The 26,958-nt window shown below is 37.5% G+C and overlaps 1 protein-coding gene across 1 annotated transcript in view; it reads left to right on the top strand.

Annotated features, from left to right (window-relative positions):
* Positions 1–26,958, top strand: part of LOC150081150 (uncharacterized) — a 421,878-nt gene that overhangs the window by 116,697 nt on the left and 278,223 nt on the right. Inside the window, exons 5-6 of the mRNA XM_090380944.1 lie at positions 3,323–3,402; positions 23,357–23,555. Coding sequence (XP_090237070.1) covers positions 3,323–3,402; positions 23,357–23,555 — 279 coding nt within the window. The remainder of the gene's footprint in view (positions 1–3,322; positions 3,403–23,356; positions 23,556–26,958) is intronic.

Here is a 26,958-nt window from a genome sequence, read left to right as displayed (position 1 = left end):
TCTTTGTATCCCCCCAAACTAGCAGTTTTCCGACCCACCTAACACTGCCTCGATAGCATCAGCAAATATTCTTGCACCCTTTCTATTTAAGTGTATCCCATCCCTGTAGAAGCAATCTCTCCTGTTAACAAGTACAATCCAGGCTGAAAAAAATTCTACCCCTTGAGCCTTGCACAATCTTTCCAGGGCCGAATTGATCGACAAGGCTCTCATCATGTACTCCCTCCTATCGTGTCTGGGCAGAATTGCAGACACTTTCAAATTCAACCCTATTTCACGGCTTTTTTTCAACAGTGACCTGTACTTGTTGAGTAATTCCGCCGGTCTCCTTCTCTTAATATCATTAGTGCCAACGTGTACAACTATATCACCTTTTGTGCCTTTGAAAGATGATATCCGCTCTACAACGTCATCAACCTTTGCCCCTGGCAGACATACCCTGGTCCTGTTCCACCTATCCTTTTTACAAAGGATGTTCCCCGTTTCCCTGACAATAGAGTCACCAACAACTACTAGTTCCTGAGGGACCAGCGCATTCTGGCTGAGGGGTTGCCGCTGTGTTGCGTGATGACCAAGTGCAAGCTCTGGCGTTGATGTGGGCAGCTGAGAGCCTGATGGGCCCCTCAATTTAGATCTTTCAAGGGCATCCACCCTGTCCTTCAAACTCTCATATAGGCCCATAACAACGCTGAGTTGTCACCTGATTTCCTTACACTCCTTACATCGCGCACACACAAAGACATCCCCCATGGCAATATCATGTTCCGTTCCACAGAGTTCGGCAAACATTTCATAAGTTGCACATTTTTTTAGGCCGTGATGCGTTGGAGAATTGCCCCCCTCAGTTCTCCCCCGAGTCACAGCACTCCTGCCACTTTGTGCCCGTTGCTTTGCTGCTCTAGTTTGGGGCATGGTAGTTTAAATTAATAAAATCAATAAATTAAATGTCAATAGTATTTGAATAGAAACTATTAAATAGAAACAGTGAAGCGTATTACTATATAATTATGCGTTAGAGCTACCTAGCTACCTCAATTAAAAAATTTGAATTCCCTACCACTATATCCAAAAACAATGGCTACAAAAATGGAACGAAATAACGGTTTTACCTATCATAAGTAAAATCCACAAAAACTCTTTATCTAAATTAAAAATAAAAAATAACCAGCGTAACTATAACTATATGACTACGTATTAAGTACAATATAAAATAACAATCATGTAAATAAAAGGCAAACACTTATCGTTTTTGCGGAGCCTGTAACTGACAGCTGTAACTTTTAAAGAGATTCAGCGCCCTCTCCTAAATTGATTGACTTATTCTGGTCACTCCTACAGTTTTGGCTGCCGACCCTTTGAAGTAGTTAAAGCCCTAGGACCCACTACTTTAGGTAACATCGTTATCATCAAAGTTTTTCAGGTTATCTCCTTCACTTTACAGGCCTTCTCAATTTTTTCCATGGTAATTATAATTGATAGGTCAGCATCCCTTCCCTATACACCGATTATGAACATTTGTGTATGTATATTGTATATATATGTAACTAATCAATTGAAAAATTTTTAATAATTTTTCTTGATTATTCTGAGGATATTATGTGGTTTTTGTAATTTTGGCGTATCAGGGATATAGTAGCAATATTTTATTGCTACTACGAGTTATGTAAAATTTGACTTATGTAAAAAGTCCTGGAATGTATCTCTTTCATACGTCGTGGACTTACTGTATAAGCTATGCTATACCATTTTGGGATTACTAGAGAGATTCTCAGATGGAGTGCTGAATGGATGCATGGTAGACTGCAGAGGATTGTGATTAATGGATGTTCTTCGGATTGGTGTATTGTCAGAAGTGGGGATCCCCCCCCCCCCAAGATAATTTTTGGACCATTGTTGTTTCTGATTTTCAGAAACAACATCGATGAAGATAGGTGGTATGATGTCAAAATTTACAGACAATACAGATTAGTAGAGTTATTAATGACCAGTGCCTAGTAGTGATCCTTCAGAATGATTGACTATTCTTCGAGGGTGAGCAGAAAAGTGGCAGATAAGTTTTAATACAACAAAATGCCAGGTTGAAGAATAGCAACCTCAAAATAAATTATACACTTCTGGTTGAACTAGAAACAGTAGAGGAAGAAAGAGATCTATGATTTATGATACAGGCAGATATGAATATCTCAGGAGTAACACAAAGAGGTGGCTAGGAAAGCCCATGGTGTCCTATTTTCGAATTATCAGACATTATTCTATAGTGCTAGGGAGGTCATAATCCCACTGTAAAAGGCAATTGTAAGACCACATTTCGGATACTGTGTCCAAGTATAGAGAACTCATTCCAAAGAGGATATCGAGCTTCTTGACAGGGTCCAAAGACTGGTAACTGAACTGGTTCATCTGACATCCTAAATGGATGTCATATGAACTAATGAGACTCGTTGCATAGAAGGGGAAAAAAAAAAAAAATATATATATATATATATATATATATATATGTATGTGTATATATAATGTTAATTAAAGAAGTGGTAAAGAGAATGGAATATACAAAGAATTATAGCTATAGATTACTATGTTAATAATAGAAAGAAGCCAGCAACTATAAGGAATGTAAATAATAATATAGACTATGAGTTTGGGGTAAGGAATAGTCTAAGGAATCATCTGTGAAACCCATAGTAAAAATGCAAGTACCTGTAAAGAAAATGTTATGAAATAAGTTATGTGAAAGTACTTAGTCGTGCAGTTTTGATGATTTCAGTGTTTTCTTCAGGAGTCAGCTGCCAAACCAAGGGAAATGCAACAGGAAAGCACAGCCTCTGTTTCAAACACATATATATATATATATATATATATATATTTTTTTTTATTTAATTATTTATATGCATAACAAGCAGAAACATGTATTCATGCAAATGATTATAATAATTTTGCAAGATTGTTTTTTTAAATGAAAAATTAAGGAAACTAATAGCTTCTTGTTTATATTTTGTCTTGGATGCCCCCCCCTTTTTTTTTTGAGCAGAATTAACCTTTTTTTTTTTTTTTTTAAATAAAAGGTGCATAACACACACTATTTTTTATTAAAAAATTATATACAGTAAGCATTGCAATCCATTAAGAAAAGATGATATCCTCGAAGTAGAATTTGATTTTGTGGTCTTACAATTTCGAAATTGTGGTCTTACAATTTCGATTAATATCAATTAAATATTAATCGAAAACGATTAATATTTAATTGATTTATCATATTTTTCATTTAATAATAGTGATATATATATTTTTTCATTTCCTTCTATAATAAATTTTCTTACTTTAGATAACATTCAGGTTGAATTTCAGCCAGCAGTCCTGCGTCAAGATAATCAAAATTATGCCCATCTGAAAAATGATAGCTTAGTAAGTATTTGTATTTGCTTGAATTGTATTCATTTGAACAACAGGAGTATTTTGCAAATATAAATTTATGTTATAATTTGTTATGTATAATAAAAATTAAGTTCAGAAAAGTTTATTTAAGTAATGTATAGTGTTTTTATCTGCTTATTCCTTTTTTTTTCAATTTATTATGTCCCCTTATGTGTGTTGTCTAAGAAAGATTAAGGATGACATTAGCATTTATTTATTTTATCCATTTAAAGCCTTAAATACTTCAGTGAGGTCTCTTGCAGGTGTCTAGCTACGAGATGCTGCAATTTGCAGAAAAGAAAGCTTTCGTGATAAGAGTAGTTTTTTGTGTCCCTGACTAATGCTTTTCTCTGTGCCCAATTTCAACAGACCCACATCCTTCTTAAAACGAGGCTTTAAAACCTGTATGCACTACTGCAATATGGCCTAACCCTTGCCTTATACAACAGGATAATCACCTTCTTGCCCCCCATTGGCAAAATTACTATGCATCATTGACTGTCTTAGCAGCCTGTCTGCTCTGCTCTTAAAACTTCATGTCAGATACAATTATCCCTAGTTCTTTTTAAGTTCTCTACCATCTTAAGAGTGGTACCACTGAAATGGCCTTTATCAGTGTTAAACCTCAATTCCCATTTCTCACCTCCATCTGCATAATTTTGCTATTTCTTGTTGTGGTAGTAAATATACTACCACAACTTAATGTGTAAGTATGCAGATGATACAAAAGTTGGTTTATGATAGGAATCAAGTTATATTTACTACCTTCATTCCTATCATTAACCAACTTTCATATCATCTGCATACTTAAGCATTGTTTGATACTCCTTCATCGGTGTTATTAATAAATATTGGAACAGCAAGGAGCCCAGCACTGATCATTGAGGGACTTTACTAATAATATTATTCCAAGACGAGAAATGCCCATTAATAACAATTCTTTGTTTCCTACCCAGTGGCATATTATATGCCACTGGGTAGGTTTCCTCCATGGGACCCAAGGCAAAATGGAATTTGGGAGCCCATCTAAAAAAAAAACTAATGAAGAACATTTTCATTTCATTTTATTGTGACAACAAAACAAACAAATTATATGACATAGGAACTAAATAAAATCATTTTTGAAAAAAATGTAATTTTCAAATTAATCTTCAAGTAAAGTTCATTGACCTCGGAAGGTAGAAAGTTCAGTTTCTGATAAAAATCACTTAAAATATTAGTAAAAAACAGCAATGAGTTTTTGAAACGTGATTTTGGTCCTCCCCCTCTGATCAGGGCCCTAGGCAGATGTCTCTTTTGCCTGTAGCATAACATGACAATCTTCCTACCATTCAGTGATCCTATTATTGACAGCAGTAATTTTTCCCTAGTAGTACTCTGCTCCAGTTTGTAGAAGAGCAGTTTTTCATGTAAAAAAAGTATCAAAAGCTTTACTGAAATATAAGTATATGTATGATATCAAAATTATTTTTTGCATCTAATTCCTTTATGACTATGTCATGGTAGCTGATCAGATTGGTCAGACAAGCTCTCCCTTTAAAATGTCTTTATTTTAAATGAAGACATTTTAAGGGAGAGCTTCCTTGTCCATGTCAGGGCTGAATCTATTCTACTAACTTCTCAATTGTTATTCATACTTATTCCATTATCATGGATATGGATAAACATGAAAAATAACATGCAAAAGATAATCAAAGTTGATCTCCCTATCACAAGTTATCTAAAGCTGGATCAGATGAGATTCATCACAATGAAAGCTGAAACACTAGTCATAATCACTGCTGATAATTGATGCTGATATCCCCCCCCTAAGCTACCAGTTTTCCGATCCACCTATCACTGCCTTGATAGCATCAACAAATAGTCTTTCACTGTTTAAGCAGTCTCTTTCTAAGTAGAATTTTTCACAGATCAGGCTGACAAAAAAAAATCTAAACCAGCGGCCTTTAGTAATCTCTCCAGGACCAAATTGATTGACAAGGCATTCATCATTACTCCCTTCTGTTGTGATTGGGCATTAAGCCTGATGTATTGTAAATTGGGATACATTCACACATCTAAAATCCAAAGGCACCTCCCCTAAATCCAAATATGCTCTCATAATTATGGCTGAGGGTCTGCTTACCTCCTTTACTGCCTTACTTAATATAATATCAGATTTGTTTATAAAGATCCCATCTGCATGTGTACTTGCATGTACACCAATGCTAGGAGCATAGTAAATAAATTTGATGAATTTTAAATAATCTGCATCCCTTATATCTGAGTGACATGGTGTCACTCATAGTAAATAAATTTGATGAATTTGAAGGAATCTGCATCCCTTATATCTGAGTGATGTGGTGTCACTCAGATATAAGGGATGCAGAATTTGAATTTGGGGAGTACAATGTGTACAGAAAGGATAGACAAGAATGGAAGGGAGTAGGGGTTATGCTGTTACTTAAGAAACACATAAAATCTAAGGAAGTGCATCCAGTTGACATTAGTGGACAGTGCATTTGAGTCAGTTTGGTGTGACATAAGCATTGGGAAAGCAAAAATTAAAGTAGAAGTGTGTTATAGGTATAATAACTCTAATGAGCACAACGAATAACTGTACAGAGAAATAGTGGACCAGTAAATCAGAATGCCTTATAATGGAGGATTTTAACTTTCCAGATATTGACTGGAAACTTGTGGATTGGTCACTTATTGGCCAGCAAGACTTCATGAATTTCTCAGATGACTGTTTTCTACAGCAGCATGTTAGAGGTAACAAAAGGGAATAATACTCTGTTTCTGATTATCAGCAGTGATTATTCATGCATTAAGAATCTGCAGATAATAGAACCACTAGGTGGCAGTGATCATTTATCTATATTGATTTGAGATTTACTTCAAGTTGTAAAAGCCATCAAGGGTAAAGGGAAGGGTTTTTGCTTTTGTAAGGAGGACTGCAGTGGTTTCAGAGAGTTTTTAAATTCTATACAGTGGTCCCACCTCATTAATGTTACAAACAGCAAATTTTAAACGGTAAGCATTCAGGGAAGTAATCATAGAAGCTATTAGGTTTTTCATACTAAATAAGAAATACTGTTCAAAGCTTAATGGATGTTAGATTAAATAATAATTTAAATAATTAAATAATAATGTTAGATTAAATAAGACTTAATGGATATTAGATTAAATAATGAAACTAATATCAAGAAAAAAAACATGCATGGGACTCATATAAATTACCACGTGATGCAGAAGCCAATTGTAGATGTAACCTAGTTTAGAATCAAGTCACAAAGGAGATCAAGCAAGCAAAAGCAGATCATGAGAAATCTTTGGCAAAGGATGCAAAAAAAAAAAAAAAAAAAAAAAAACCAGCAATAACTTCTTTTCACTAGAAGAAAGGAAGGAAGGGAAGAATCAAATTGAGCTCCTGAAAGAAATTGATCACTTAATATCAATGGTTTAAATGTTGATTATCCTGCTTAGGTTGCTGCCAAACTGCATAGGTATTTTACATCTACACTGAAACACAATGAATTCTCCGGAGAAGAGGATGCCAGAATTTTATCAAATTCCAACAGGGAATTTGATAATTGAGAGGAAAGTTGAAGAGAAATTATGGAAGCTAATTATTAAAAAGGCATCTGGAGTGATGGTATCTATCCTATTATATCAATAGGATAGATATCTGATTATATTCATATCTGACTGCACAATTAACTCAAGACTTGAAGGAATCTGCAAGGCTTTAGGGGGTAAATTTCTATCAGCATGGCCCACACTTGTAGGTAGAAGGAATTTGTTTTAGAGACGGGATACACTTAAACAAAGGTGGTGCAAAAGTTTTTGCCAGTATTATTGAGGATACCTTAAAGGTTCAGGGAAACTGCTAGTTAGGGGGGATGTGGGTAATACTGACACGCATTTATCTGATAATATTGGTCAATGTAACTCTTGCACATACCTTAAAGAGTTCTTATCTGTTACCCCAACTGGACGTATTATCTAGATGTTCTGGGGGCAAAGACGTTTCACGTGAGCGAGTAGCTAATATCAGGGAAGAGAGCCTAAAAAACTTCAAGGGTTGTGTTAGGGTTGTTAAATATACAAGAACAGTAAATCTTAATTGTTTATACAGTAACGTTAGAAGTGTCGTCAATAAAATGAGCGAATTCGAACTGCTGGTTAAAACAAGTAATTAGCATTAGCATTAGCAGAGGCATATGATGCAAGAAAGCAAGCTTATTCAGCATCAGCCAAAAAAAAAAAAAAAAAAAACCCACTCCCATTTCACCCCTCCGTTCGTTCGAAATACCTGTCCAGTTGAGCTTTAAATTTGTTTAGGCTATCAACTTCAACAACAGGTGATGGAAGTCGGTTCCACCAACCAACCACCTGCTGGCCAAAGGCAAATTTCCGCGGACATAATAGGGCTTACAGGGACGTGGTGCCACCCGGAAATTGGGGATGATGAGTTTCAGTACGGCTTGTATAATGTATTTAGGAAGGATAGAGTAGATAGAAGGGGTGGTGGGGTAATGCTTCTTATCAGAAGCAGCCTGAGTGCGATGATAGCTTTCCAGGATTCAGGCATTTCACATGCTAGTATAGAGTCTGTATGGTGTGAGATAGTTGGAAACAAAGGTATAATGCAAGTAGGAGTAATCTATAGACCAGGTGAAGATTATGACAAAAGCCTCTACATGCAAATGGAATGGGCAAGTAAGCGCCAATGCCTTATTATGGGTGATTTCAATTTGCCTCTAATTGATTGGAGTAAATGGGAAGGAAACTCGACATGAGGAACAAAATTTTTAAATCAACTAGATGACTGTTATTTGTATCAACATGTCAGGGAAAGTACTAGAGAAAAGAATATCCTAGACCTCATCATCACACATGAATCAGATGAGATAACAGGGCTGACAGTAGAGGAACCAGTAGCAGGAAGTGATCACGGAGTTCTACGGTGGATGATGACGAGAGAGGTAGCAGAAGTAAAAGGCAGAGGAATGCGTTTTAATTCAGAAAAAGGAAATTACGATGCCTTAAGGTACTGCATGGCCTCTATTAACTGGGTAGATATCGCGGAGAGAATGAATACAATTGAACTGTGGTACGCTTTTAAAACATTAATCACAGATGCCTTGAATGCGTATAAACCATTAAAAAAATACTCCACGAGGAGGGTTCCAAGTTGGATGAAGTGAAGTTGCCACATTACTTGAGCAGAAAAAGGTGGCATGGAAAGGTTACAGAGCAATAAAAAGTACTGAAGCCTATAACAGCTACAAGGTGATCTGTAATAGAGCCACAGAAAAGGTTCGACAGGCAAAGGCAGTTTATGAGAAATCACTAGCAAACAGAGCAAAGAGGGGGGATAAAGAATTCTTCACATATATAAATGCCAAGAAGAGCAGGACAAACCAGATCGTACCTTTACGTAAGGGAAAGGGGATAGTAATAAATACACCGGCTGCCGTTACAGATGAACTCAACAGTTATTTTGCATCGATATTTACAAATGAAAAGCCTTTTGTGGCAATGGGAAATTGTGGGAGCGAAGTTAAAAAATATGTAATTAATGATATTGAAATTTCGCAAGATTATTTAATGAAAAAACTTTTGAGCCTACAGACCAGTAAGGCTCCTGGAGTTGATGGAATATACCCTATAATCTTAAGAGAGGCGGCAAGCGAGTGCATTGAACCATTGAGGCTAATTATGCAAGCATCACTAGACTCTGGGGAGATTCCCTTGGATTGGAAAAGTGCCAATGTATCTCCCATACATAAGAGTGACTCTAAAAGTGAAGTTGGAAATTATCGACCTGTCAGTCTGACTTCAGTAGTAGGGAAAATCATGGAGGCAATGATCAAGGGTGGAAATTCAGGATCATTTGGATGGAATTGAAATTCTCAAGGATACTCAGCATGGTTTTGTAAAGGGAAAATCATGTTTAACAAATCTGGCTCGCTATTTCGAAAGGGTCACTCACGAGCTGGATTTAGGGAATAATTTCGACATTGTTTATTTAGATTTCAGCAAAGCTTTTGACTCAGTCCCACATGAGCGGTTGCTTTATAAGCTGGAACAGGTTGGAATCACTGGGAAAATCCTTAGATGGATAGCAGGATGGCTTCAGGGCAGGAGGCAGAGGGTTGTGATAAATGGCTATTCCTCAGATTGGGTTGATGTAAGAAGTGGGGTTCCCCCAAGGATCAGTATTAGGACCACTGTTGTTTTTAATTTTCATAAACGACATTGATGAAGGGATAGAGGGCGTGATGTCTAAATTTGCAGATGATGTTAAAATTGGTAGAGTAGTTAATGATCACTGTCAAGCTGAGCTTCTTCAGAGAGACCTAGATATACTTCAAGAATGGTCAGAAAAATGGCAGCTGTGCTTTAATCCAACAAAGTGTAAGGTATTACACCTGGGAAACAGTAATCCCAAAAAAACTTATTCACTTGGTGGAGTTCAACTAAACCCAGTACTGAAGGAAAGGGACTTGGGTGTGACGATACGGTCAGACATGAAATTCTCTGAACATTGTAAACAGGTTGCAAGGAAGGCCCATGGTGTCCTATCGATGATCTATCGAACTTTTGCAAGTAGGGATAGGGACATGATAATCCCATTATATAAGGCTTATGTTAGACCACACTTGGAACACTGTGTTCGAGTATGGAGACCGCACCTAAAGAAAGACATCGAGCTTCTTGAAAGGGTGCAAAGAAGAGTAACTCGCCTGGTGAGATCGGCAAAAGGGCGTCCTTATGAAGAAAGACTTCGAATATGTGGGTTGCAGAGTTTGGAAACTAGACACCTTAGAGGAGATTTGATTGAGGTGTTTAAGGCTCTGAGAGGCATCAGTAAAATGAATGAGGACAAAATTTTCAAGATTATAAACGATGCTAGAACTAGGGGACATAAATTCAAGTTACGGGGGGGGGGGAAATGTTTAGATTGGACTGCAGGAAGTTTTATTTTAGCCAGCGAGTTATAAATTACTGGAATAAGTTGCCATCATGGGTGGTAGAGGCCGACAGTTTGGGGAAATTCAAAGGTCATCTGGATAGTACTTTCGGGTAAGGGAAGCGCATAGGATGATAGGTTTAATTTCCTTTTTATTTATATTTTATTTTATTTTTTTAAAATTATTATTATTTAGTTATTTATTTTATTTATTTATTTTTTTTTGTTTTTATCATTGTTTTGTTTGGATTTTTTTTTTTTTTTTTGGCTAGTGCAGCATAAGCCATAGGCTTTCTTGCACCATGCGGTCGTTACTAATACTAATTACTCCCAGGTGGTAGAGAATGAAAAAGACCTGGGAGTAATTATGCAGTTGGATATGAAGTTTACTGAGCAATGCAGACAAGCTGCCAGGGCAGATCATGGGGTTTTGTCAATGATATATATAGGAATTTTGCTAGCAGGGAAAAGGAGGTGATTGTCCCTCTGTATAAGGCAATGGTCAAGCCACGCCTTGAGTACTGCATACAGGTCTGGAGGCCTCATTTTAGGAAGGATGTAGATTTACTTGAGCGTGTACAGAGAAGGGCAACAAGATTGGTGAGGGGAATGAAGGGATCCTCTTACCAAGAGAGGCTTAAGTTCTGCAAATTGCAGTGGCTGGAGACTAGGCACCTGCACGTTGATCTGATTGAGGTGTATAAGGCCTTGAATGGGTTGAACACGCTGAATTCTGATGGGATCCTTCCCCTTGTTCAGATTGCGAACCTAAGCGGGCATAAATTCAAATTAAGAAAGGACAGATGTAGAATAGTATTTCAACTTATCAACTTCCACATCTGTCGTTGTGGAAGTTGATAAGTTGAATAAATTTAAGGTGGAACTGGACAGACATTTGGAGGGAATGGTGTGATTTTTTTTTTTTTTTTTTTGGCTGATGCTGCATTAGCTCATACACTTGTTTTCTTGCATCACATGCCACTACTACTATTAATATATTAGGATAGATATCATCCTTTTCTCTGGAGAATTCTTCATGTTTGAATATAGATGTGAAATACCTATTCAGTTTGTCAACAACCTAAGCAGGATCATCAACAGTTATTGATATGAAATGCACCAATGTAATTTATCCTCATTGAAGGTGACTGCAAAGGAAGTAAGCAACCCTTATCCACAATTATGAAAGTACCTTTGGATTCAGTTGATTGAATAATTAGACTTATTAGCTTAATTTCTATTTCAGGAAAAGTAATGGAGTCACTGATTAAAGAAGTAACGTTGGACTGTCTTGCCAAGAATTCATTACTGTTTAGATGGTCCAAATTACTGTTATGCCTAAAGGGATGATTCAGTGAAAGAAGACAGAGTGATTATCAATGGCCAGTGCTTTTCACAGACTAATAACATTAGCCTGCTGAGCCAGTTTTCTACATTTATTAATGATATTGATGAAGGTATTAATGCCTGTAATCCATAATTAAGATACCAAATATGTGGTGCTGCACTCTGGTTAGTGAAAAATGAAGGACCTGGGGTAATTATGCAGTCAGCTATGAAGTTCTCTAGGCAGTGCAGACAGGCTGCTAAGACAGATCACGAGGTTTTCAATAATGTACCTGAATTTTTCTAACAGGGATAAGGAGGTGATTATCCGTTGTACCATGCAAATATTAGGCCACATCTTGAGTATTGCATACAGGTCGGGGGTTCTTATTTTAGGAAGTATCTGGATCTGGTGTAACATGTGCAGAGAAGGGCAATGAGATTGTTGAGGGGGGAATGAAATGCTTGAGTTCTGCAAATTGCAGCATCTGGAGACTAAGCACCTATGATAAGACTTTGAGTGGATTGAGCAAGTTCAATGCAAATGGCATTTTTCCTCTTGTTCAGATTACTCACATGAGGGGTATGAATTCAAATTGAGGAAGGAAGGATCTATCCAGTTATATTAAAGGAGGCAGCAAAGGAAGTAAGCAAATCATTAGCCATAATTATGAGAGCTTCCTTGGACTCATGGGAGGTACTCATGGACTGGAGATGTGCAAACTTGACCCCAATTCCCAAAGGAGGATCAAAGGGTGACACAAGTAATTACAGACCTGTTAGTTTAACTTTTGTTCCAGGGAAATTCATGGAGGCACTGGTTAAAGAAACACTGCAGGATCATCTAGACAAGACTTCAGTTATAGCTTGTACACAGCATGGGTTTGTTATGGACAATAAATTAAGAACCTGAGGGGGCATAGTTTCAAATTGGGAAAGGCAGTTGTAGAAGAGATGGGCTGAAATTTTCCTTTAACCAGCAGTTGGTTTATTGGTGGGACACACTTCCATCTTTTGTTTTGGAAGTTGATAGGCTAAATAAATTTAAAGCCGAGCTGGACAGGCATATGGAACGAATGGAGGGGTGAAATGGGAGGGTTTTTTATTTTATTTTTTTTCGCTGATACTGCATCTTGCTTTCTTGCATCGTATGCCTCCACTAATGCTAATTTGATAATAGAGCCAAAAGAGCATTGCTAAAATATCATAATAAAATATTCTTAGAAAATACCCAATCTCCTGGCATCACTCAATTGTTCTAGCCTTCCCAAAACCAGGAAAGGATCGCTCCTTTCCACATAACTACCAACTAATTTCACTGACTAGTTGTTTGGGCAAAGTCCTGGAAAAAATGGTTAACTGGCAGCTAACATAGTTCCTGGAAACAAACAACTTGCTAAACAGTAGTCACTATGGATTTCTGAATAATCGGTCTTCGCTATATGTGCTGGTAAAAGCAGAAGCAAACATCCATAATGCCTTCATAAGGGAACAACTAGTCATGATTAATCTCGAAATTGAGAAAGTGTTTGATACCATATGGTGATATGAGCGCTTCCAGATCTTCATTCTTTTGGCTTGAGAAGTCAGTTACCCCAATTTATTCAAAACTTCCTATACCACAGAATGTTTCAGGTTAGATACATGAACAATTTATCCAAATCATTTGAACAAGAGGAGGGTGTACTACAGGGTTCCATCTTAGTGCAACATTATTTGGAACAAGAATCACAAACATGACACTGGATATACTAAATATAGTAGAATCATACTTGTTTGTGGGCTGTGTCATTATCTCTTGTCAATCCCAAACTATGAACACCATTGAAAAGCAGCTTCAAATTTCCATAGTTGAAATAGAATCATGGGCATTACAGAATGGTTACTCTCTAGCGGAAAAGAAATCCACTGCATTTCATTTTTGTAAAAAACACAAACTACATCCAGACCCAGAAATATAAATCAGCCTGATTGCTGTTACCAACAAGTTTCATCTATTGGGGGTTATACTTAGACAATAAACTTAATTTTACTGCTCCTATAGCTTATCTTTGGACAACTTGTCTTAAAAAACTGAATATCCTAGGAGCAGTCTCCACTATGTCGTGGTGTGCTGATAGTAGCTCTCTCTCTAATACATTTATAGATGGGCTGCAAGGGTAGCTCATGGTGTCTTGTCAATAGCATTAGCATTAGTAGAGGCATTTGATGCAAGAAAGCAAGCTTATGCAGCATCAGCCAAAAAAAAAAACAAAAAAAACCACTTCCACTTCACCCCTCTGTTTGTTCAAAATACCTGTCCAGCTGAGCCTTAAACTTATTTAGGCTATCAACTTCCACGACAAGGGATGGAAGTCTGTTCCACCAACCAACCACCCGCTGGCTAAAGGCAAAATTCCTTAGCCATAATTATGCAAGCTTCTTTGAGCTCAAGGGAGGTACCGATAGACTGGAGAAGTGCAAATATGACCCCAATTCACAAAGGCTGACACAAGTAATTATAGACCTGTGAGTTTACTTTCTGTTCCAGGAAAATTAATGGAGGCTGGTTAAAGAAGCACTGCAGGATCATCTAGACAAGACTTCAGTTATAGCTCGGACACAGCATGGTTTTGTTAAAGGAAAGTCTTGCCTGACCAATTTGATTGGATACTATGATGCAGTCACAAAAGAACTGGATGTAGGAAATTAATATGATATTATTTATTTGGATCTTAGAAAGGTTTTTGACACTGTTGCACATGGAAGACTGCTGCACAAATTGGAACAGTGTGGCATTGGAAGCAAATTGCTGCTATGGATAAAGGGATGGTTGAGGGGGAGAAGACAGAGACTGGCAATCAATGGACACTGCTCATTGTGGACTAATGTTATTAAGTGACTCCCTCAGGGTTCAGCGTTGGGTCCATTGTTGTTTTCTGTATTTATAAATGATATTGATGATGGTATATCAAGCTTAATGTCCAAGTTTGCAAATGATACAAAGGTTGTTAAGGACACTATGCTGCTCTAACAGGATCTGGAAAGGTTGAGTAGATGGGCTAAGAGGTGGCAAATGAAGTTTCACATTGACAAATGTAAAGTACTACATATGGGAAACAGTAACCCCTGAGCAACGTATGAACTCTGTGGTACTACACTGATAGTGGTAGAAAATGAAAAGGACCTGCGGGTAATAGTGCAGGCAGATATGAAGTTTTCTGAGCAGTGCAGATGGGCTGCAAGGGTAGCTCATGGTGTCTTGTCAATGATATACAGGAATATTTCTAGCAGGGATGGAGAGGTGATTATTCCCTTGTATAAGGCAATGGTCAAACCACACCTATACAGGTCTGGAGGTCTCATTTCAAGAAGGATGTAGAGCTGCTGGAACGAGCACAGAGATTAGTGAATGGAACAAAGGGTGCTCTTACAAAGAAAAGTGTAAGTTTTGCAAATTACAGTGTCTGAAGACTAGGCACCGGCAAGATGATCTGATAAAGGTGTATATAGTCTTGAATGGCGTCAGTATGCTCAATGTCAATGGGATTCTTCCTCATGCGCAGAATAATCACCTGAGAGGGCACGTAGGATAGAAATAGTGCAGAAATTTGCCTTTAGCCAGAGTAGTTGGTTGGTGGAACAGACTTCCATCCCTTGTTGTGGAAGTTGATAGCCTAAATAAATTTAAAGCTCAGCTGGACAGGTATTTTGAACGAACGGAGGGGTAAAATGGGAGTGGTTTTTTTTTTTTTGCTGATTCTGCAAAAGCTTGCTTTCTTGCATCATATGCCTCTACTAATGCTAACCTCCTTTGTAACTTGATTACAGAACAGTTCATCTGGCATCCATTTAAGCCTAAATCTTGAACAATATTTCTTTGTTGGTGTCGAAAGCCTGGTGGATTCCAAGATTAATTCTTTGAATGCTTTCCATTTTGAATTTGCTGTTGGTAACATCATCAGTTGGTACTACCGTATAGAATTTAAATACTGTCTCAGACCGCCGCAGTCACCTTTACGAAAGCAAAAACCCTTCCCTTTACCCTCAATGGTAGTTACCTCTTAGAGTAAATCCCACTTCAGCACACATCTACTTCATTTGGCCGATAACTCTTCATTAGGCCTATAACACACAACTACTCTCATTTTTCCTTTCCCAGTCCTTATGTCACACTAAAGAGACTCAACATTGCATTGGCCACCAAGATCAATTGGATGCACTTCCTTAGATTTTATGTGTTTCTAACTAACAGCATTAACCTTCCTCACTTCCTGTCCTGTCTATCATTTCTGTATATATTGTACTCCCCAAATTCCAGTTCTGTACCTTATGACACCATGTCTGTGATATCCCAACAATATCTAGTTTGTCTAGTTTCGCCTTGAATTTATTTAAGCTGTCAACTTCTACAACGTTAGATAGAAGTTTGTTCCAGCATTCAACCACCGACTGGCTAAAGGCAAATTTCCACACATCTCTTCTACAACTGTCTTTCCTCAATTTGAATTCATGTCCCCCTTGGGCATTTAATCTGGGCAAGAGGAAGGATCCCATCACCATTGAGCATGATGAAACCATTCAAGGCCTTATACACTTCAATTGAATCACCTCACAGCTACCTAGTCACTGTAATTTGCAAAACTTAAGCCTTTCTTCATAAAAGCAACTCTTTGTTCCATTCACTAATCTTGTTGCACTTCTCTGTACTCATTCCAACAGCTTTTCATCCTTATGTGTCCTCAAGACCTGTATACAGTATTGAAGGTATGATTTGACCATTGCTTTATACAAGGGAATAATCACATCCTTTTCCCTGCTAGAAAAATTCCTGTATATTATCGACAAATGATTGTGAGCTTCCCTTACAGACCATCTGCACTGCTCAGAAAACTTCATATCTGACAACACAATTACTCCCAGTTACTTTTCAAACTCCACTACCCTGAATGTAGTACCTCCCAGTTACTTTTCAAACTCCACTACCCTGAATGTAGTACCTCCCAGTTGGCACATTACTTTGGGGTTACTACTACCCATTTTTTTTTTTTTTTTTTTTTTTTGTGTGAAAACCCCAAACACGAGAGGTAATAGAACCTATAGTACTTAGTATCGTGCTTGGGTTGGAGGTTGAGAAGACAAAATACGATATTTGTTCACATTAGACTTGAACTTCTGTACACTGTAATTTTCAAGAAATATGTATGAAGGAAGGTTGTTCTAGAAAACAGCATTTGAATGAATAAACGAGGAAGATGAAAAGTAGGTTCTGTGAGTTTGAAGTTGGACAGTAAATGGATGTTTGCTAATGGCGGCACATGTTCGGACTGTTTTGAAAGAGAAAGCAGGAATTATAGCAGCCAATTCAGAAGAATAGTGCCCATGGAAGTATCTGTAGAAGAGGCATGCAGCAGAAACAGTACGTCTATGACACAGCGAGTGGAGAGACTCTGTTAGAGATGAATTATTAATTAACCTACTGCCCTCTTCTGAACGGAATCAAGAAGCCTGAGAGAGGTTTTGGGAGCACCACCTCAGATGTGGGAACAGTATTCCGCTGTAGGGCAGATTTACGATTTGTACAGAGTGAACAGCTGTTTGGAAGAAAAGTAAAGGCATCAGCGAAAGAGAAAACCAAGTTTTTTAGATGCAGTCGAAGCAATATTTATAATGTGCTTGCGCCAAGAGAGATTAGAAGTCAGGGTAATCCCCAAAAGAGATATATCATTTTGCTTAGAAATTGGTGTGTCACCAAAGATAAGCAAACAGCAGAAGAATCCTTTTTGCGAGATATAAGACAAGACTGAGTTTTAGAAGGCTTGAAATCAACTAAGTTGTCTTTGCCCCACTGGAGAAATACCTGAAGATCAGCATTTAAGGAATTGGTAGCAGATTTTCAAGAAGTTGAAGCTGATTGAGCAGAACAAGGTTTTTCAAAATGGAAATTGGAATGCAATGTGCTGTCATCGACAAAACTATGTATATATGATTTCCAGTTAATGGAAGAGGGTCATTAATATACAAGAGGAAAAGAATGGAGGAAAGAACTGAACCTTGGGGGACACCGGCATTAGTGGAGAAGTTAGAAGACAGAGAGCCATCAACCATCACCCTCAGTGAATGATCAGAGAGAAAACTGGATAACCAATTACCAAAAATAGATCTCAAACCATATGGTGGAAGCTTGTTTAGAAGACCTTTATGCCAAACACGATCGAAAGCCTTTGAGATGTCAAGAGCATCTACTTGTGTTTCACCGAACCTTTCCATTGAATTAGTCCATAAATGGGTTGCACAAGCCAGAATATCAACAGTGGATTGACACTGACGGAATCCATACTGGCGATCATTAATAAGACGGAAGGTTTCTAGGTAGTTTAAGAGTTGGTGGTTAGAAAGAGTAGAAGTAATTGCAATGGGGCAATAATTGGATGGGAGGGATTCGTCACCCTTTTTTTAGGAACTGGCTAGATAAGAGCAAATTTCCAAGCAGAAGGAAAAACATCTTTGGAATAAGAAAGTGAAAGAAGGAGGCGAAGAACAGGAGTAAGTTTAGCAGCACAGGTTTTGAGAACAAGTGGAGAAATACTATCGGGACCTGTAGCTTTCTTAGCATCAAGATTCGTCAAAATCCTTCTGACATCCTTTTGACGGAAGACCACAGGAGGCATTGAATGGAGCTTGTTGGGAATGGTGGGAGGTATTTTACCAAGATCATTAATATGTGAGTTGGAAGAAAAATGGGATGCTAGCAGGTCAGCTTTATCCTTGGCTAAAGTGACAACAGAACCATCTTGTTTGGACAGAGGTGGGAGCAGAGATGGTAAAAAGTTGCGACCAATAGCTTTGGCAAGAAACCAGAATGCTCGGCTACCATTAGGGCAAGTAGAAAGTTTTCTACTCTTAGCCTGTTCAAACTCTAGTTTGGACTGATTAATAACTGCTATACAATTGTTGCAAGCTTTGGTGTAGGCAGAAAATGAAACTGAAGAATTAGAAACAAGCCAATTACGATAGCAACGTTCTTCCCTTGAGCATCCTTAGCACATTTATTGGAAAACCAAGGTTTAGATAAAGGACAAGATTTTAAAGTGGTGTGCGATAAAGGATTCCATTTGTTGTTGTTATTTGGTTTTTAGGAGCATTAGCAACTTAGGCCATCTTGCTCCAGGGATATGCGGTGGTCATTCCCTGACCTTTCAGCATCCTCCGTATTTGGTGGTCATGGGCCCGTACCCCAGTCTAATCAAGAAGCATGTCCTTCGCAGTGCTGCTCCTGCCCACCTGGCGCCTCCAATGGAAATTATTTTTCCATTCCTGGAAAAATAATTTCACTGAATGATCTGAGCAAATGCTGATACCAGAAGTTTTGAAACAGTAATCTGATGAAGGAAAAGAAGAAAAGAAATCTCACAGATCATCCCATTTTGCATTCCTGTAATGCCAAACAATACAATGTTGGGAATAGCCATGAGATAAAAGGCTCCATAGGAGAAGCCCTTTATCTCATGGCTTCTCCTGTGGAGCCCTTGGGGCACCTCAGATCACCAAATTGTGATCTGAGGTGCCTAAAGGACGTCTCACTTCGACCATGTACTTAGGAGGGTTGTTTGTGAGAAAAAGATCAAGTGTGTGTTGGCTGTATGGTTAAGATTGTCCAGTATTCTTGTAGGTAAATGAATAATCTGTGCAATGTCATTAGAAAATCCAAAAGCCTCAGCATCTCTACCAGCTGGGTCGGTGTGACTGAAAAATAGAAGCCATCTGGAGTTGTGATCATTAAAATCACAAGGGAAATGTCATTTTCCTTTGTTTGGTAATGTTTTGGTTACAAATGTGTGTTCAATCTTGGGTGGTTGCACCTAACCCTATTTTACCCACAGGGCCTGTTATTTATATTGCATGATTTTGCATTGCACGAGGATTTCTAGGAACACAACTATCATGCTATACGAGGACTTACTGTATTTGGATTTCCGGAAAGTTTTTTCAACTGTTGCACATGGACGACTGCTGTACAAATTGGAGAGGTATGACAGTAAGGGACATTTGCCTTTAGCGAGTGGGTAGTTGATTGCTGGAACAGACTTCCATCTTTCGTTGTGGAAGTTGATAGCCTAAATAAATTTAAGGCTGCACTGGACAGGCATTTGGAACGAATGGAGGGGTGAAATGGGAGGGGTTTTTTTTTTTTTTTGGCTGATGCTTGCATCGTTTGCCTATGCTAATGGTAGTGCTAAAATTGGTGGAATGCGTGACAGTGAGTCAACATAAAGAATTTGGCAATTTCCAGTAGTTTTTGGCACGTTTCATGTTACATCTCTTGAGCATATCATCTGTGAAAATTCTTGTCAAGATACTTTGTCTTCCTTCATATCCATATATAAATCTGGAAATTTTTTTCTCGTGACCAGGCATTATGTGGGTATAAATATAATCTGAATACATTCACCATAATCTATATTACTTAAATATATTGTGTAACGTGTGTAATAGGCAAAAAGAATGTGAGGATTATGATGAACAACTATATAGACAAAGGAAAGTGGGCGAGTCAATCACAATGTCTTATAAAGGGAGATTTTAACTTTCCAGAAATTGATTGGAATGTGTAGGTTTGTCACTCCCACAGGAGGAAGACATTTTTTGGATGTATTGGATGACTATTTTCTACATCAGAATGTTAGAGAAGTAATGAGAGAAAGAATTACTCATGATTTGATTATCAGCAGTGACCCTTACGACTCTTAATGTAGGAATCAGTAGATAAAGCAAGCAGTAGGTGGCAATGATAAAAGTGAACTGGTGTGGGATTTCCTTAAAATGTATTTACTTTCAAGAGCAAAGTAAAGGGCTTTTGCTTATGTAAAGGTGACGACAGTGTTCTTATGCAGTTTTAAAATCTATTGAAGTGGGACTAGCTGATGATGTTACCAACTGCAAACAGTAAATGGGAAGTAATGTAGAAGCTACTAGTCATTGTATATGAACTAAGAGTTACTGCTGACTTTTTATACTAACTAAGAGATACCATTTATGTGTTAACCTAAATGGATGTCAGATGACCCGAATAGACTAGTTGCTGAGAATAAAAATGCTTGAGATTCTCATAAATTATCAGAAGATAGAGAAACCTGCAGTAGATATAAACTAGTTTGCAATCAAGTCACAAAGTGGGTTAGGAAGCTAAGCCAGATTACAAGAAGTCTCTGGTAAAGAATGCAAAGAAAAGTAGTAAGTTCTTTATGTAAATACTAGAAGGAAAGGGATAAATCACATTTATCTATTAGTAGATATGAATGGTATAACTGTTGATTATCCTGCCCAGGTTACTGATAAACTGAATAGATATTTTGCATAGATATTTTAAATTCAAAAATGAGCTGTTTTTTTGTTGATTAGGATGCCACCATAAATCAAATTATGGAGAGCTAAATGATTTTATGAATTTAGAGAAAGTGTAAATAAATTGTTGAAGCTAAACATAATTTAAGCACCTAATGTGAATGGAATCCATCCACTTGTGAGAGGTTAGCAAACCTTGCTGATCTCTCATAATTATGAGCGCATACTTGAATTCAGGACAGGTTCCTGTGGACTGAAGATGTGTGAATATATTCCCAATTCACAATTGGGTTCTTGGAGCGAAGTGAATAATTACAGGCCTGTAAGCTTGACTTCTGTTTGAGGGAAAATAATGGTGTCACTGATTCAAAAATAATGCAAGATCATTTAGACAGGAATGCAGTTATATAGAAGTTACAGCATAGATTTGATAAGGTGCAATCTTGTCTGACCTGTCTGTTTGGATACTATGATGCAGTTAAAAAGGAAGCAAAGAAAAAAATAATTTTGGCATCATATACTTAGATTTTATAAAAGCAAAACTTTTTCATAGCTAAGCCAGATTACATAAACTGCTGTAATTTGGATCAGTATGACATTTGGGTCAAGTTACTTCTATGGATAAAGGGATGGTTGAGTGGGTGAAGACAGAGCATTAATCACTGGGCATTGCTCTTCTTGATTAATAGCTGGGACCATTGTTGTTTTAAATATTTATTAATGGTATTCTGAAGGCACATCAAGCTTAATGTGTAAGTTCACAGATGGTACAAAGGTTCATTAATGACAGTATTCAGGGTATGCTACCACAACAAGATCTCTCAGCCCATCTTCCCACATTATGATTACTAATAATGTGGGAAGATGGGCTGAGAAATTGAAATTTAATATTTACAAATGCAAGGTACCCATGCATACATGCCAACAATAGAAAAAAAAATTGCAAGCTAACTGCTACTCATGCATCATACATGGGTAGCAGTAATCCAAGAATAACACACCAACTGTGTGGTACCATACTGAAATTAGTGGAGAAGAAAAAAGACAAGGTGGGGTTAATTGTGCAGTCTGACATGAAGTTCTCTAAGTAGTGCAGATGTGCTGCTATGGTGACATATCATGTTGTTTCATCAGTAATATACAGAAATATTTCCATCTGGGGGTAATTAGGTGATTGTCCCATTGTATAATGCAATGGTTAGACCACATCTTGAGTAATGCATACAGGTCTGGAAGGTGCATTTTAGGAATGTTGTGAATCAGTTGAAACTGGTGAAGATAAGGGCCGTGAGATTAGTGAAGAAAAAGTGTAATTTTAACAAGAAAGGCTTCAGTTCTAAAAATTTAAGTGTCTGGAAACAAGACACCTGTGTGGAGACAGATTGATATGTTGAATGGATTGAGTTTGCAAAATGCTGATGACATCCTTCCTCTTGCTCAGGCAATATGCAGGAAGTCGTAAATTTAAATTAAGGAAGCTTTTTTGCAGGATATACTTGGAAACCAAAACATTATGATCACACCTGCCTCCACAAGTGGATGCATTATTTAGGAGTGATGTCACTGCCAGTGCAGCATATATAGTGATGGCATATGTAGTGCCTATCAGTATAAAGCCATGCAACGGGGAAAGGGCAGGACCCAATAGAGTTTGAATGGTGAAATATTTGCAGTACTGGGAATGTGGGACCAGCTCTCAGCAACAGAAAGCGTTATCCACTGTTCGAGGGTCACTGTAGTTGCAGGTGTGGTGGAAATAGTTCTACAAGAGACACTCAATGTGCTGGGATGGGGAGACCACCACTGGTTGACAATTGAGATTAATGATTGTTGTATGTACTGTCTGGGACAACAGACAACTCAGTTAATGGCAAACTACAACCGGGGTGCACAGAGAAACTTTTTCAAGCACACCATCATGGTAGTTTATTGTTTTCAGCCACGGGGTTGTTTATTGTTTAAAAAAACTTCCATCATAATTTCTAGTACTTCCTTAAATAAAGTACTAGATGTGCTTTATTTAAGAATAAACGATAATAGATGTGTGAAGTGGTTTTTTGTTTTTCCTTGTGGCTTGATGCTGTCTTGCTTTCTTGCATCATTTACTGCTAGTAAAATTATTACTAGTATTACTACTAATATTATTACTAGTAATGCACTCAATATTTGTATATATACATAGTGCATTATTATAAAATTATAATATAATATTACATTAGGATATTAGAGCTCTAAATTTATTCATATAAATATAAAAAAAAAAAAACAAAAAAAACTTGATGCCATTATTGTTTCGTAGGAAATCTCATTTAGGTTTCTTTTATCTTTTCCGAGAATATCAATAGCTATAAACATGGAACCCCAGGAAATATCAAATTAGCCATTAGTGGACCAGTTAAAGTACCACAATGTGGGAAGTTTTCTATAGTTGGACATTGTACCTATGTGAAAGGGAGTCCTGAAATATACTCATGGAGTGCCACCCGTAGTGATGGTCAGCATATAGGCCAAGAACTAGAAAAACTTCTGAGACGTAAGTTTTATGATTAATTATAAACTAGAAGTCAGCAGCCTGTAGCGCGCGCGCGCACACACACACACACACACACACACACACACACACACACACACACACACACACACACACACACACACACACACACACACAAAATGTAAAAGGTGGCACATGAGATGCTTCATTTACAAAATTATAATAAAGACTTATAGACATGCCGGTGTTTTAATATAATTTCGAACTGGACTTATTAAATAAATTTTAAAACCTCTAATTATCATAATAATTTCAATAATTACATGGGGAAAACAAGAATAATTACATAATTATTCTTGTAAATCAACAGCAGGCATATAAAAAGTAAGACCTATAGATTTTTAAAATTTATTGATAATTTGGCACATGCAGCATCTTTGAACTACTATATGATTTGCCATGCACTTTTTTAAAAAATTGCCTTCTTTTGCTTTAAGCCATTATTCTTAGACCTTCAGCGTAATATCCCATATAAGGTAAAGGGAAGGGTTTTTGTTTTCATAAAGGCGACTATGATGGTCTGAGACAGTATTTAAATTCTATACAGTGGGACCAACTGATGATGTTAGCAACAGCAAACTCAAAATGGGAAGCATTCAAGGAACTAATCTTGGAAGCTACCAGGCTTTACATACCAACTAAGAAATATTGTTCAAGGTTCTCATTAGTTCATCTGACAACCTAAATGGTTGTCAGATGAACTAATGAGATATGTGGCAGAGAAGAAAAATGCATGGAATACATACAAATTAATGGGCGACATGGAAGCCTATGATAGATATAAGTTGGTCTGTAACCAAGTCACAAAGGAGATTAGGCAGGCAAAAGCAGGCAACGAAAAATCTTTGGCAAAGGATGCAAAGAAAAACAGAAAAGAGTTCTTTACCTATTTAAACTCAAGAAGGAAAGGGATGAATCAGATTGGTCCACTGGATATTCATGGTTCAACAGTTGAGGATCCAGCTCAGGTGGCAAACAATCTAAACGAGTATTTTGCATCTACATTCACACATGAGGAGTTATTCAGGAAGGAGAATGACGTAGGTAAAGTAGACATTGGCAGTGAGCTAGATGATTTTGTAATAACTGAGAGGAAAGTGGAGGAGAGATTGTTGAGGATAAACATAAAAAAGGCACCTAGGGTGGATGGGATCTATCCAGTTATATTAAAGGAGGCAGCAAAGGAAGTAAGCAAACCCCTAGCCATAATTATGAGAGCTTCTTTGGACTCAGGGGAGGTACCCATAGACTGGAGATGTGCAAATGTAACCCCAATTCACAAAGGAGGATCAAAGGCTGACACAAGTAATTATAGACCTGTTAGTTTAACTTCTGTTCCAGGAAAATTAATGGAGGCACTGGTTAAAGAAGCACTGCAGGATCATCTAGACAAGAATTCAGTTATAGCTCATACGCAGCATGGTTTTTTTGTTAAGGGCAGGTCTTGCCTGACCAATTTGATTGGATACTATGATGTAGTCACAAAAGAACTGGATGCAGGGAATAACTTTGATATTATATATTTGGATCTTAGAAAGGCTTTTGATACTGTTGCACATGGAAGACTGCTGCACAAATTGGAGCAGTGTGGCATTGGAGGCAAATTGCTGCTATGGATAAGGGGATGGTTGAGTGGCAAAAGACAGAGAGTGGTAATCAATGGACACTGCTCAATGTGGACTAATGTTATTAGTGGAGTTCCTCAGGGTTCAGTGTTGGGTCCATTGTTGTTTTCGGTGTTTATGAATGATATTGATGATGGTATATCAAATTTAATGTCCAAGTTTGCAGATGATGCAAAGGTTGGCAGGGTTGTTAAGGACACTACTGATGCTATGCTGCTGCAACAGGATCTGGAAAGGTTGAACAGATGGGCTGAGAGGTGGCAAATGAAGTTTAACATTGACAAATGTAAAGTACTACATATGGGAAACAGTAACCCCAGAGCAACGTATCAACTCTGCGGTACTACACTGACAGTGGTGGAGAATGAAAAGGACCTGGGGGTAATTGTGCAGGCAGATATGAAGTTCTCTGAGCAGTGCAGATGAGCTGCAAGAGTAGCTCATGGTGTCTTGTCAATGATATACAGGAATTTTTCTAGCAGGGATAAGGAGGTGATTATTCCCTTGTATAAGGCAATGGTTAGGCCACATCTTGAGTACTGTATACAGGTCTGGAAGCCTAATTTCAAGAAGGATGTAGAGCTGCTGGAACGGGTACAGAGAAGGGCAACAAGATTAGTGAATGGAACAAAGGGTTGCTCTTACGAAGAAAGGCTTAAGTTTTGCAAATTACAGAGTCTGGAGACTAGGCACCGGCGAGGTGATCTTATAGAGGTGTATAAGGCTTTGAATGGTTTGAGCATGCTCAATGCCAATGGGATTCTTCCTCTTGCTCAGAATAATCACCTCAGAGGGCATAAATTCAAATTGAGGAAGGACGGATGTCGGATAGATGTGCGGAAATTTGCCTTTGGCCAGCGGGTGGTTGGTTGGTGGAACCGACTTCCATCATTTGTTGTTGAAGTTGATAGCCTAAACAAATTTAAGGCCCAACTGGACAGGTATTTCGAACGAACGGAGGGGTGAAATGGGAGTGGTGTGTTTTTTTTTTTTTTTTTTGGCTGATGCTGAATAAGCTTGCTTTCTTGCATCATATGCTTCTACTAATGCTAATATTGACTTATTATTACGTAGTAGCATTAATAACATGCAAGTATAATTATATATTAATAGAATCTTAATAATAAATAAAAATTTTGAGCTTGTGATCACAGATAAGTTATTTGGAAATTTTTGATTAATTAACATGTAACAGAAAGCTTGCTTAATTAGCATATTAAATTTTGTTTGACAAATAGTTTAATAGCCTTAAGCACGTTTTTTAGCTTATTTTTAAATTTAGCTAGTGATTTCATAAATTACTACTTAACATTTGTTACCGCTATTGTATCATTGTTTTGGCACTAATCTCATAACACATAACTAGTTCAGTGAAACAATAGGGTCTAATTGTGATAAATAATTAATGCGAACATTCTAATCACTTATTAGGCATATATTTTTTTTTTTTATTTTTAGCTAAGAAATTTTACTTTTTAGTAAGGATACATGAGGGGATATCAGAAGTTTACCTCCTCTCAAATCACAAATCTGTCCTACCATGGAATATTGTTCCAACGTTTGGGGTCGGTACCCCAAAATAAAACATCAGTAAGAAGATGCCATTTTTAATATAAGTTGTCTACATATTCAATAACTGACTTGTGAAATTTCATTTGTTTGGGGTCGGTACCCCAACGTTTGGGGTCGGTACCCCAAAATAAAACATCAGTAAGAAGATGCCATTTTTAATATAAGTTGTCTACATATTCAATAACTGA

This window comes from Mastigoproctus giganteus, chromosome 9 (genome assembly GCF_048544385.1).
Source record: "Mastigoproctus giganteus isolate SK-2022 chromosome 9, ASM4854438v1, whole genome shotgun sequence".
Lineage (NCBI taxonomy): Eukaryota > Metazoa > Arthropoda > Arachnida > Uropygi > Thelyphonidae > Mastigoproctus > Mastigoproctus giganteus.
Note: the sequence above shows the minus strand (reverse complement) of the source record. Positions and strands in the feature narration are given on the sequence as shown.